The sequence below is a fragment of the Seriola aureovittata genome, chromosome 10, assembly GCF_021018895.1.
Source record: "Seriola aureovittata isolate HTS-2021-v1 ecotype China chromosome 10, ASM2101889v1, whole genome shotgun sequence".
Lineage (NCBI taxonomy): Eukaryota > Metazoa > Chordata > Actinopteri > Carangiformes > Carangidae > Seriola > Seriola aureovittata.
Genome location: NC_079373.1, coordinates 15,170,135 through 15,184,170, shown reverse-complemented (window position 1 = coordinate 15,184,170; position 14,036 = coordinate 15,170,135). Strand labels below are relative to the sequence as shown.

At 37.7% G+C, this 14,036-nt stretch overlaps 2 protein-coding genes and 1 long non-coding RNA gene across 8 annotated transcripts in view; 1 reads left to right on the top strand and 2 right to left on the bottom strand.

Moving 5' to 3' along the window:
- Window positions 1-3,009, bottom strand: part of LOC130175978 (voltage-dependent calcium channel subunit alpha-2/delta-1) — a 58,150-nt gene extending 55,141 nt beyond the window's left edge. Inside the window, exon 1 of one of the 2 annotated variants that reach the window (XM_056386745.1) lies at window positions 2,723-3,009. In XM_056386745.1, coding sequence (XP_056242720.1) covers window positions 2,723-2,811 — 89 coding nt within the window. In that variant the 5' untranslated portion in view covers window positions 2,812-3,009. The remainder of the gene's footprint in view (window positions 1-2,722) is intronic. The other variant, XM_056386746.1, reaches the window with a different exon arrangement.
- A 4,744-nt stretch (window positions 3,010-7,753) lies between these two features.
- On the top strand, window positions 7,754-9,123 carry LOC130175981 (uncharacterized). The gene is made up of 3 exons (XR_008828809.1): window positions 7,754-8,015; window positions 8,148-8,222; window positions 8,518-9,123. It is a non-coding gene; the product is annotated as an uncharacterized LOC130175981 (long non-coding RNA).
- Window positions 9,124-10,192: 1,069 nt separating this feature from the next.
- The window catches only part of pclob (piccolo presynaptic cytomatrix protein b), a 58,624-nt gene continuing 54,780 nt past the window's right edge, over window positions 10,193-14,036 (bottom strand). For all 5 annotated transcript variants that reach the window (XM_056386739.1, XM_056386740.1, XM_056386742.1 and 2 more), the window contains one exon: window positions 10,193-13,578. In XM_056386739.1, the coding sequence (XP_056242714.1) occupies window positions 13,435-13,578 (144 nt within the window). In that variant the 3' untranslated portion in view covers window positions 10,193-13,434. The remainder of the gene's footprint in view (window positions 13,579-14,036) is intronic.

The window sequence follows — 14,036 nt, the reverse complement described above, 5'->3', positions numbered from 1 at the left end:
GCAATGTTCAGACAGAGAAGTCTTGGCTGTAAAGTGCTCACCTGGCTTATACAGTAAAGGACCATAAAATAGAAAGTTATGCTACCCCCCAAAGCTATAAGCCTGTTGCTTTATTATGAATATTCGCAGTCACATTTGCTTGTTAAATAGGTGTTAAACGATCAGATGTATTATCCATAGGCATGGAAAGTCTCTGCACATTAATTCTTATCCTTAAACTATGCATTTCCAAGCATCCCTTGAGGTACCAACCTGGTTTAATGGCAATCTGTCACACTGTTATCACACATATTGTAAACTCTTATCAATGGCTAAAATAACATGATGATTTAGAGAGGCCTGTATAGTCATAAAGTCAATGTTGTTGAGCTGAAGTAGCAAAATTTTTCTGCTCTGGTTGCTGGGCTTTGATTACTGCAGCCTCTGGTACAACACTGGATAATTAAACACACACACACACATGCACACACAAATGCACATACAAATGGCAACTGGGTCAGACACTGCCCTACATTGTTTTTCAGACACAGGAAGAGCAAATGAGAGCAAAACAGAAAGAGAGGCGGAGAGACAATACAAGAAGGAGAGAGACAGATGTTGTGGTACCATCACTTTGGAACTAGAGAAAGTAATGAGCTGGACTGTAGTGTGTATCTCAGTGGGAGGCTGTGTTAAACTACAGTCTAATTACACATCATTACCGAGGCAAAGACAGAAGTGGTCCAGTCCAGCCAGCAAAGCAGAGCGAGGCATGGAAACACCAACAGTAACGCTCCAAAACAACCCACAGTGCTCTGCTCAAGCTCTGTAGCCTATACGCTAACACACAAGTGGCCAATTCAGTCCTGCTTCAGACTGGCTCAGATACCAAAAAGTGGTATGACATGAAGTGTAGGGTTTTTGGATCAAGCTCTGACCAGCCCAGTGCCTTCTGTCTTTCTGTGCAGTTCAGCTTGTTGGTGATGTGACTCTGAAATATTCCTGGCACAGCCAACGTGAGTGATAAACTCAAAAAATCCCACATGATTTGGCGTCTTACATTCAAGAAAGCTTTTATCTAATTCTTGTTCTAATTCACACTGAAATGTTGCTCTAGAGAATCTAAGTTAGTGCAAAATGTTAAGTCTCCTGAGTAGTTACTGGAACAACAGATATTTAGGGTCATGACGAGACACAATTACAAGTTACAGTTTGCCAAACTCCCTTTACGTAATCAGTGTTTTTCTCTCCATCGGTTTGATCAGTGTAATCCGGGGGAATGCACTCGATGAACTTGGGTGTTGTAACTAGTTCATTTTAATTTCTTCATTTTATCTATATTCAAACACGCATTCACACTTTTCCTTCAAGATGTATTAGAGCCATCATTAGATATATCCCTCTCAGTATCTAGTCATGCAGGCAGCATGCAGGGTCATTAACTTAAAAGATTAATTTGGACACAATCATGTATATTTAGTGCTTGTTAGTTTTAATGAATATCTGTTAGGCAAGAAAGATTATCTTGTTTTTTTTGTGGACTGCAGCAGTAATGAAGGAGTACAGTATATGCCAAACGATCCAGGCCATAGATTTTCTTCTGCTGGGGACTGAAAGGGAGTGCCTTCAACAACCTCCTCTATTTCTAATAGAAATTGAAAACAGCAACAATTCAAAGAAGGAGAAAGCACATTGAAATATAAAGATGGCGATGTTGAAAGGTCTGAAAAGCCTCCTATGTAATGTGCAATTATAATGGATACTGGGGCCTGGAACTTTTTTTAGCACTTGAATCCAAAACATTTTTAGGATTCATGCTACAACCTACAGAGGACATGCCATTGGAGAGAGAACTTTAATTGGTGATATGTAATTTTTGGAATATCAGCAGTGTTTCTGTAACTTAATTCGTTTGATGTTGTGCAATTGGATTGCATTCTAATATTTATTCAGCCTTCAGTGACATTTTTTTTGGTTAGGTCTCTTTTGAAAAAGAGGTCATGTGTGTTAAGAGATGTCCTGGTTAAATTAATAATAATAATAACAAAGTATTTTTATCTGTAGTTAAATGCATTAATCATTGACTCTAATGTAAATAAAGGTGCATCCCCATCAGAATTCTAAACACATGACTAAAACCTGCTATTATAATTGTCTTTTAACAACAGTTAAATATTTTCTGATGCTGTTCATTTTTTAAATATCTATCTATGTGTTGATTTTCCATCGATGATTCAAACTCTTGAATGAATATAGCCTACCTCAAATTTATGTGGCCTTTAACTCTGTAGAGAGGCTCTGAATCAGGTGTTCAGGTGAAGAATGCAACTTTTGTCCTTTTGCATAAAGGAACAGGAACAGACGAGGCCACTGTAACTCCTCAACAACTTCATAGAGGAGCTGTCACGGTGTGGCATGGCCACAGTCACCCAGCAGTGACAAACTGCTGATTATGTTAGCCAACATTAATCATCACCTGGAGGCGGGCAGCCAGAGAAAAGCTGAAATATTGTCTACCCTTAAACGTGGGGCCCATCTTCTCAAAGATGACCACCGGTGCATGAATGAAACGACCTGCCCACCACACTCTCACACCTCCATGCGCGCACCTATTGAGAAGCCTACACACCGCGAGTGGCTCATTAGATGTAACACTTGTCTCTAAACGACGAGCACTTGAAACAAGGAGTCTGCAAATCACAATATTTACTGCCCAGAGTAGGATTATAATTGCTGTACTTACATGAGCTGTGTCGGAAACTGCGATGCCAAAGACATGTCCTGCCATAACAGGACCAGAAACACCCAGGCTCGTACCCTGCAGGTATCCATTGTAAAAAAAAAAGAGGGGGGAAATTCCCCGACGCGCGTCAACACCAAATGTGCTCCGCTCCCCTTCGCTGCCGATGAATGGGAGCGGTGTGCAGAAGCAGCAGCGTGAGCGGCAGTCTGTCGCTCCCTCACAGATTAACGAACCCTGACACCTCTAATCTGATCACCCGGCAATCCAGCGCTCTAACAGGTACTGGAGCCGGATATTTCAGTCTCTCTCTCTCTCGCTCTCTCTTTATCCCTCTCTTTCTCTCTCTCTCTCTCTCTCTCTCTCTCTCTCTCTCTCTCTCTCTCACCCCCCTTGCCTCCCCTCCTGTTCAATCTAGTGAAAAAAAAAACACATGCTCCTCAGATCTTCTCATGGGGACTTCTATGTGTTACTCATTACTGCCTTAACCTAATGCAGTTTAAACTATCCATATTTTTGTATATTATTCAGTCTAATAGTGACAGTATTTTATGTGATATTTCAATAGAAGCAGTGATATTTGTTTTGATCTTAAAACCATTAGTATGGCCTATATTACCTTCCCTCCAGGTGTACAGCATTCCATATTGGGAGCAACAAATTGTTTTTTAACCTCCCTATAAAAAAACACTCAATAAAAGGAGGGTCTGCCGACTACAAGTACCACACACACACAAGCGCACGCACACAGAATACAGATGCAGGTTGTGCTTTTTAAAATGCCCTACAACCTTGCAATGCCTACAACCAGGAGGGATGGGATAATTTACTGGCTTTGATAGCATACTCTTTGCCAGTCATCCTGGTAGCATGAGTGGCAGCAGGCAGAGAAACTGTCCCACATGGGAATCACTGCCACACTGACAGCTGTATTGACTTCACACATGTGTGAAGCAAAGTAGAGTAAAAGCTCAATAAATCGCAGTGCCATCAATCATATCTGTTTTATAAGATTGAATTTGTGGCTATGTGCTGCGCATCCTAACATGAATGTATAAATTATAGAACATATACAAGCTCCTGCACCACTGCAGGATATAAAATCACTGTTATCATTTTAAATTAAAGGAGCATCAACAATTTGACTGAATAACTGAATAACAAAGCGATAACATAAAACCTGTGTATGTGTTTGTGTGTGCGTGTGCATGTGTTTGTAATTCAGGCCTGGAGGGAGGGCAGGGCAGCACAAGCAGGATGCTTGGGGATTTGGTTATCAATCGTTGCTTGGCAACCACACACCATCTCTCGTGTCCTCTCACCCTCCCCTCATCCCTTCCCTCCCTCTCTCTCTTTGTCTCTCCCATCCCCACCTCTCCCCCTCCTCTCACTGTACGCTGTGAGTCTTCCCCCCTCAGTTTTCTCCCGTGTTCTCATCCTCTCACTCCTGGTCACATCACCCTGTCCACAGTCTTTCTCACTACACCTTTCTCACACTCATTTCCCCCGGCAGAGGAACAGATGCACCTGCTGATGGGATGGAGAAAAGTAAGTGAATGGTGAGAACTGGAGAGGTGGCGTGGAGTGGAGAACATAAAAGCAAAGAGCAGTGTGGAGAGGATGAGGAGGAGGAGGCCTCCTCTGCAGACATCCCCATTCAGTAGTTTTTTTTTGGGAACATCTCACACTACATCCTGAAAAGGGAGTGGTGTCGGACTAATAGCTGCACTTCTACTCCTCTCATCACATTCTTACAGATACCAACCGACTATCTATAAGAAACAGATGTTAGATTAGTAGAAGAGCAGAAAAAAAACTCATGGCATATGTCGGACAACTTGTCTTTGTCTCAAGTTAATCCCGATTTCAGAAGAGAGAACCACCTGTAGACATGGACATCCTTGGTTATGATGTTAATGTTATAACATGTAAAAGCACCAATAGTTAAAGATCACTTACACAGTACAGTTAAAGTTGGAGGTATTTGATAGAGGATACTGCCATCTGGAGGAGATGCATTAAAATCACAAGAAAGATACTTTAGCAAATGCACTATTCATTTGGAACATAGTCTTTTTACATAGTCCTAATGTTTGTTGTGTTCATTTTCTGTATGAAGAGTGCACGTATTATAACAATATTCAAAATTCACAAACATAAACATAAACTGTATATTTATAAAAGATGCCCATATCCACGCACACGTTTTGTACATTTACATGTTGTACATATTCATACCTGAATACCCATTATAACAGTATAACAAGCAATGTAAACCAATACTCCAAATGTAAATGATTATATATAGTGCCTGTGAAGTACTAAATAGTCCTTTTCAGTCTCCAAAACCCCAGCCACATGAGTCTTTATTTGGCATGACCCACTATGACTCTAAACTGTGTTTGTGTTGGTTAGATAGAAACTACTAAGCTTATATAAACATAAATAAATACTCTTTAGAACAGGAACTAGAGACTTCTTTAGATATCTATCCAAAGACCTGACTTGAAAGCAGTAAACCTGTGTAATAAACAAAATCAAAAGGTAAAAAATATATATATATTTAGAGTCAGGAGCTGCCAAGTATCTGCTTCTTTATTCCTCTGAATTTATCTAACCATGATGGAGCTTTTACCGCTCAACATCAAGCATGTAATAATGAAACAAAATTAAAAATATCCAATTATTGATAGAGAAAAGTAGGAAGCATTCATTTTTGTCATCAGCATAACAGATGATACCCAGCAGGAGCAGAAGCCAAATTACATTAGATTCAAAGTATTGAGCCCTCAGTGGCACCAGAAAGCATATGAGCAGGAGAAGGCACATTCTTCCCAACAGACTCATTGGAATCAAATTCACTTTCATCAATGCAGAACAAATTTTATGTCTGTCCTATAAGATGTATAATAGGCCTAGTTGGTTGCTTTGTTGTGAAATTGTAGCATAACGTAGCAGCAGCAAACTCCAAACCACACACAAGCACTTTTAGATTGTGATACGACCAATGTGGTGCAATGACAGTGAACTGGAGCAATTCATTGGACTCATCATCTGTTTGATTAAACAGCAAACAAAAGGAACTTTAGAAAAAGTGCTAAATAATCAGTCTGACATAATTATGAATAAGTATAACTAATCCAAGTTGGGGGAACCTGTTTTATGTCTTATAGTATCTTCATGGGCCTGCATTATATGATGCCTTTAAGATGCTACACATCACATCAGTGTTGTGTAACTGCTAAAGTGTTATTTGTTCTTATTTCTGTTCCATGTGTTATTTATTTCCATTAAATTCCTACTTAATGGAATAGTATATTTCACTATTTATTACAATGACCTACAAGAACAGAAGCTCTGGGCTGGTTACAAAAGCTACAAAAAATGTATCATATTTACATTTATTCAACTCTCTAAAAAAATTAATTAATGTAGGAGTTAGTTTTAAATGATTATTACGTATACTTTATCTGCCTTTGGCCCATCTTTTTTTAAGGTTTATCCATCCCTCGTTTGTTAAATCAGGATCAGGAAAAATAATCAATGAATTCCAACAATGGTCACTTCTTTGGCAGCTTTGCTCGACATGTCACTGATTAAACAATGTGAGTCTTACTGCTTCTGTATAAAAGAATTGTACATTTCTTTGTTTTTTCCTCATGAAAAGCCCAAAGATCATGATAAACATCATAAATGAAATTTTTTTAAATTTTGTAGTATAATACCATGCACTTCTTCTAGAACCCGTAGAACCAGGAGAGCTGCTCTGCCCCACACACTGAGTCAGTGCTGCCTCACTGTGGCCATGTCTTCATATTGCAGCTAAATAAAGCTTTAAAGACATGACCCAGCCTGTTGTTGCAGAGATAAAATCTGGGATGTACTAGTCCCAGGTTCTGCTATACTGCAGTAAATGCCCTGACTTTAAACTCAAGAAAAAGGAAGACAGAGTATGTTGGCACGAACTCTCAGTTAAACCAGATAGAGATGGTAATGTGGAGGATAATTTCATCAAAAAAGGTAATGAAAAAAGAAAATGGCAAGTTACAAAAAATGAAAATAGACTGTAATAATAGTAATTATGATGATAAGAAATGGTTTTGTGAAGGGGTTACTTTCTTACTGCAAATATGTTCTTAAATTAAAACCACAGAGTGTATGACTTTGGCACCATCTGGTGGCAGCATCAAAGAAAGCTTTGTTGCTGTTCTTGCTATGACAAGCCAAAATGTCTGAACAAGACCTATTATCATGACAAATGAAACCAAGCTCAACTCTGCATGTGTAATATAGCTCTTCTTAATATTTATTCTTTAGACTCGGGGGGGAAACAGCTGATTTTTTTACAGCACAATTTGCATAATATCTCAACACATCCTGTGTACAACCACAAAACCATGACATTAGATTCTTTGTTTTTACACTGAGTGAAAAACAAGACAATTTTACAAGCATATTTCTTTACAGTCAGCATACAGATAAATCTATACATACTCTGTCTCTTTTTAAACATAATCTGTAAGCAAAATATACTGACAAACCATCAACAAAACATGCAACATCCAAAACATAAAGTCTCAGACAACTATTGAAGTTGAATAGATTTTTTTTTTTTTTCCCTTTGTGTTGTTTCAGCCGTTTACAGGACGTGGTTGCACAGATAGTCATTGGTTGACAGCACATGTTTTGATTACACAGTCAACTCCCCTTATACAACTATAGACACGCATTGCTGTACAGTTATTAAGTCTTTTGTGATTTTTTTCGACACTCACATGCTCAAACTTCGGACAATATAAACATTCAATCTTTGTAGAAAATAAACACTTTATGTACACATGTCAAAGGACTTGAGTCACATTCACACCCCTCAGAACAACAACAAATGGATGGTTTCACAATTACAGGCAACAGCTGATCTGAACAAACAGTAATTAGCTTGAAGGAAGTCTAATGAAACACGGGGGGCTAAACAGTCATGACTGAGCATTGAGGGAATATGTCTTTTTTACAATATTTGCCATTGAATTTATTGTAATCTTTCAATTCATTTATTGTTTACTGAGGTGATAACTATTTCATAATTTGTGTGTAACTTTAATTTGTGTGTAAATGTGTTACTTTTACTGTAGTTTTCAAATGGCTGTGTATATATAAGTATATGTCTCTTTTAGGTTGACCACCCTATATATGAGAGCCTAAGGAGTTGTTTTCCCTCTGTCCCCTTTTGAGGACCTCCTTTGTCTCCTCCATCATTCACTGGGCCACTTTTGGGTTCCTGAGCTCATTTCATGTGGTGAGAGGAATGCAATATGTGTATGTTTAAAGGTTTATGTGAAGAAACATACTATATGTGTGATAAAATGACAATTGGTCATTCATAAATGTCTCTTTATATTCTCTGCTACCATTATCTCCTGTCAAACAGGTTTTCCTGACCTGCTAGAAGTTCTTCTATGATGCTTGAGTCATCCATCATATCTGAGAGCTTCGTCTTGACTTTGTGAGTTTATTATGCAACTTGTTTTGTCTCAGATTGAAACAAAAGGTTTGATTATGATTATTTCCTGGTTGAATATATTCATATTGATGGTTTTAATTTCAAACATCTGCATATCTTTTAAGTTCAATTAACAGTTATGCAGGTAGGCCTTAGGGCTCTTTTGAGACTTAAGTCATCCTTCATGACAAATGAATTTGTTCACTAAGTGTCACTACGTCACAAAAAGTCTACATGGCTACATATACTTGACAGTACACAGATACTGAGTACAAGTTCTGTTTGCTGTTTCTTGCAGGTCATGAATTTGGTGAGGAGCGGAGCTGGCTGGCTGCGGACGAGGAAGTAGGGCAATACATACTTGTGCACATACACATATATGAGAATGCATATCTATTCAGACCTGTAACCCATGTCTTAGACTTTTTCACACAGCTATATATTTTTTTTTTTCTCACCGTTGAGCGAGTGAGTTTCAGCTCTAATGCTGCTACTGTCTGTAATATGTTTCTATTTAGATTATTTGTCAGGATATTTTTTTGTTATTATTGTCCGAGTCTGGTTTTAACTAATGCTGGGCTTACAGACTAAAAACTGAAAGGGTAGCATAAAGGTTCTTCCCGTTAGTCTCGTCCCACCCCTAGTCATGACATAACTTCTGTTATGATTTGACACTATAATGAATAAAGATTGATTGATTGATTGCTATAGCTGTCAATTTTAGTCCTTGAGTTCATAGTTAAGTGCTTTATTTGTTAACTGCTATCAAGGAATATGACTCTTCTTTGTAGTATGCATGAGAGAAGATGCCGCGAGATTAGTGGACTTCTATGTAGTGTCCGCTGATAATGTAGTGGGCTGGTCTGGACAGAAAATGCCAGGGCTGAATTTTTGTCCCAGTCCACCCCTGCACATCAGTGTTGTGTAACTGCTAAAGTGTTATTTGTTCTTATTTCTGTTCCATGTGTTATTTATTTCCATTAAATTCCTACTTAATGGAATAGTATATTTCACTATTTATTACAATGACCTACAAGAACAGAAGCTCTGGGCTGGTTACAAAAGCTACAAAAAATGTATCATATTTACATTTATTCAACTCTCTAAAAAAATTAATTAATGTAGGAGTTAGTTTTAAATGATTATTACGTATACTTTATCTGCCTTTGGCCCATCTTTTTTTAAGGTTTATCCATCCCTCGTTTGTTAAATCAGGATCAGGAAAAATAATCAATGAATTCCAACAATGGTCACTTCTTTGGCAGCTTTGCTCGACATGTCACTGATTAAACAATGTGAGTCTTACTGCTTCTGTATAAAAGAATTGTACATTTCTTTGTTTTTTCCTCATGAAAAGTCCAAAGATCATGATAAACATCATAAATGAAATTTTTTTAAATTTTGTAGTATAATACCATGCACTTCTTCTAGAACCCGTAGAACCAGGAGAGCTGCTCTGCCCCACACACTGAGTCAGTGCTGCCTCACTGTGGCCATGTCTTCATATTGCAGCTAAATAAAGCTTTAAAGACATGACCCAGCCTGTTGTTGCAGAGATAAAATCTGGGATGTACTAGTCCCAGGTTCTGCTATACTGCAGTAAATGCCCTGACTTTAAACTCAAGAAAAAGGAAGACAGAGTATGTTGGCACGAACTCTCAGTTAAACCAGATAGAGATGGTAATGTGGAGGATAATTTCATCAAAAAAGGTAATGAAAAAAGAAAATGGCAAGTTACAAAAAATGAAAATAGACTGTAATAATAGTAATTATGATGATAAGAAATGGTTTTGTGAAGGGGTTACTTTCTTACTGCAAATATGTTCTTAAATTAAAACCACAGAGTGTATGACTTTGGCAACATCTGGTGGCAGCATCAAAGAAAGCTTTGTTGCTGTTCTTGCTATGACAAGCCAAAATGTCTGAACAAGACCTATTATCATGACAAATGAAACCAAGCTCAACTCTGCATGTGTAATATAGCTCTTCTTAATATTTATTCTTTAGACTCGGGGGGGAAACAGCTGATTTTTTTACAGCACAATTTGCATAATATCTCAACACATCCTGTGTACAACCACAAAACCATGACATTAGATTCTTTGTTTTTACACTGAGTGAAAAACAAGACAATTTTACAAGCATATTTCTTTACAGTCAGCATACAGATAAATCTATACATACTCTGTCTCTTTTTAAACATAATCTGTAAGCAAAATATACTGACAAACCATCAACAAAACATGCAACATCCAAAACATAAAGTCTCAGACAACTATTGAAGTTGAATAGATTTTTTTTTTTTTTCCCTTTGTGTTGTTTCAGCCGTTTACAGGACGTGGTTGCACAGATAGTCATTGGTTGACAGCACATGTTTTGATTACACAGTCAACTCCCCTTATACAACTATAGACACGCATTGCTGTACAGTTATTAAGTCTTTTGTGATTTTTTTCGACACTCACATGCTCAAACTTCGGACAATATAAACATTCAATCTTTGTAGAAAATAAACACTTTATGTACACATGTCAAAGGACTTGAGTCACATTCACACCCCTCAGAACAACAACAAATGGATGGTTTCACAATTACAGGCAACAGCTGATCTGAACAAACAGTAATTAGCTTGAAGGAAGTCTAATGAAACACGGGGGGCTAAACAGTCATGACTGAGCATTGAGGGAATATGTCTTTTTTACACCAACTGTTCAGTGGACTATAAGCATGATGTAGTAAGGGTGATTTCTCCCCAGATTGTGCATTGTGTTTAGGAACCCCAACATGTCTGCATGTTTTTCTTTTGCCACATAGATACAAAATGTACACCACAATATTTTCTGCCACCACATACACCATGAGTCAGTTCATTTCAGTGCAGAAACACAAAACACATAGTCTTGCATGTCATGAGAGTTTAAAATGAGACAAGAAAATAAATAATGTAGTAATAATAAAGTGCACAAGCTCCATGTAGATGTTAACGGCTGTTAACATCAATATATATTAAAATCAGTAAAAAAATCATATATTTAATTTCTATTTAATATTTTCTCTCAGTGATGTACAAATTAAAGTCATTTTCTATAAGACCATATGTTCACAGACAACATTTAATTCCAAAAAACAAATGCATTCAAACACATCTATGTTGCATAGAAGTACTTCAAAAGAACCAATGGGTCTAAAAAAAAAAAAAAAAAATTAGGGTTGGCACAGCAAAATAATTATCTGAAAAATCAGCCATGTTCCCTTCCTTTTTATATCCTCTTTTTTTTGTTTGATTCAAGTGACATCTTGTTCTAAGTGTATTTGTTGTTTCCTCTGATATATATTTATTTCTAAAAAAAATTGCATCGGCCCTGTGATATGCCTAAATACACCGACAAAGGGTCACTTGATAGTGTACATGTTTTTTTTTTGTTTTTTTTTGTTTTTTTTTGTCATTCTGTAGATATGGTGGCAAAACATGATGTATACATGGGTCACCTGCTCACACGTTAGTGCTGAGATTCGGTCCCATGCATTCTTCTAAACCTTAAATATGACTGAACCCCAGTGGGCCTGAGTGAGTGTTTTGGTCACAGGCAGTGAAAGAGGCTGGTTCACTGGTGTTGCAAAAGGGAGTTACTGTCACAAAACAATGAGTTTTACAGCACAGCCAGACACACAGAGGAACCTTGACATGTGACTGGACAAAAGAACATTTTGTTTTTTTTCTTCATTTTATTTTTAGTTGAAACTCAGACCAGGGGGCTTCACTAATACACAGAAAGCAGAGCTGTCATACTGAAGTGATGACAGTTGCAGATCTACGTATGATTTTTGACACAATTTGTGTGAATTACATGTCCATTCCAACAGTGTAATGACATGGTGGGCTACGCAGAAAGAGAAATCAGCATACTCTCAGCAACTACAACAGCCTTAAAGTAAAACGCTGTACATGTGACACGGATGTGATAAACTCTTGTCATCCTCTACAGTTGGGTTTATAACATTCAACACGCAGCATGTGCTTTGGGCCTCAGAGCACGAGATGCATTTTATTGTAATTCTAATCTGCCCTACACAATAGCATGCCAGTGAAATACCAATATGTCACTGGATGTTGACCTTGACCTTTATTTTGATCCTTCACAGCCCTGTTGAATATCTAGTGGTGCGTCAGTGTGATCAGTGGACCAAAGGAGCCATTTTTCAACAAGATCCTTGAGCTCACATAGGTCCATATTCACATAACAATTATTAAGACTGTCTACACCATAGACTAAAGTAGCCTACTGGATTGTCAGTGCGCCAGCCACAGCCTCAGTCTAACAGAGTTCTTATGTGTATATCTTACTATATATAATCTAATGACAAGAGAACAACTCTTATACAGCATATTGTCTTTAGATATATCTGATAATCTTTGTATACTACATAAACATCACACTGTACAATGTGACTGATATGTTCTGTAATCTGCATGTGTGATATCTACATCTGAAGTGCTGTACATTTTATCTCCATCCCATGGCGAAGGTCAGCTGTTTGACTCAGTTCTACATAAAGGCTTTGTTATATGATTTTTCTTTATTGATTATCATACAAACATTATGCATTCCTTCATCTTTAAATATTTCAAGACATCTGATGTCCACACACATCACTACCGTCATTCAGGCATTACGACGATGACTGTCACATGACAAAAAAACACAATGCTATTTCAGTTGATGGTTTTGTGATCAAAGTGAAATTCACCTTCTTTTTTTTTTTGTATCCCAATCTTTCCCTTTGATAGATATGTTAGCTCAGTTGGACACCAAAACAACAATGTCTCATGTGGCTCATGGAAGTGGAACTAAGGTAAGAACGACATCACTGCTCTCAAAGCCATGTGGCTGCTGAGTCTGTTTCAGTGCCTGCTGTGGCATTTGCACATTTGCATCCTACAAGTAAAGTCCACAACCAACAGAGACTGAACATGGGAAGAGGTGGACATGTGCTGGCAGTGTTGGACTGATACATTTATTATGGTATTTGCACATAATTCCCTCCTTCTTTTAACTTATAAACTGAGGAAGTAAATTAAATGGATCTTTTTATTTCCCCTTCTTGAAAATTTTTTTTTTTCATCATCCATTTTAGTCAAGTTGGATCTCTGAACTAATACAGTCTGGCTTCACCTTTCGTTGATCTCCCGCTAATCCTTTTTTTGGCGCGGTGTTCAGGGGTTGGTCTGTGTCGAGCTGACGAACAGCTTGTGCCAACTGACCACTCTCTTCCTCATGTCCACCTTGTCCAGCCAAATGTATGCTTCCCCTATCAGGGTCTTCTTCATGAACTTCCCTCCATTAGACACCAAGAAAAGCTGGAAATACAGTGGAGAGAGGAACACATTTGTCATCGCTCACTCTGTTGCTTTGTGAGTGTTAGCTCATGCACCCATTCCATCTTGAAAAGTGCACCCTTAAAAGCATGTTATCCAGCATGAATAATGCAAGCACCACTGGGCCAAGCGACAGGGTGTGGCCTATTGATCAATATATACCAATCTTGAAAGAAATAAACAAGTTTAACCTTTAAATCTTGATGAAATATAGATTTATTTGTGTGATCCTTTATTACATATACAACTATAAATAAATGCATTTATATTTGTTACACATTTCCATTCATTTTCCATTTAACACTGACTCAAAAAGAAGTTAGTGAGCACTAAATTGTGCAATTTGTAAGTATTTATTAAACTAAAACTGTCTGTGTAGAATTATCTTTTTAAAGACACTACCAGCTACTTTTAGATGTTCGTATCCTGCAGCCCACAGG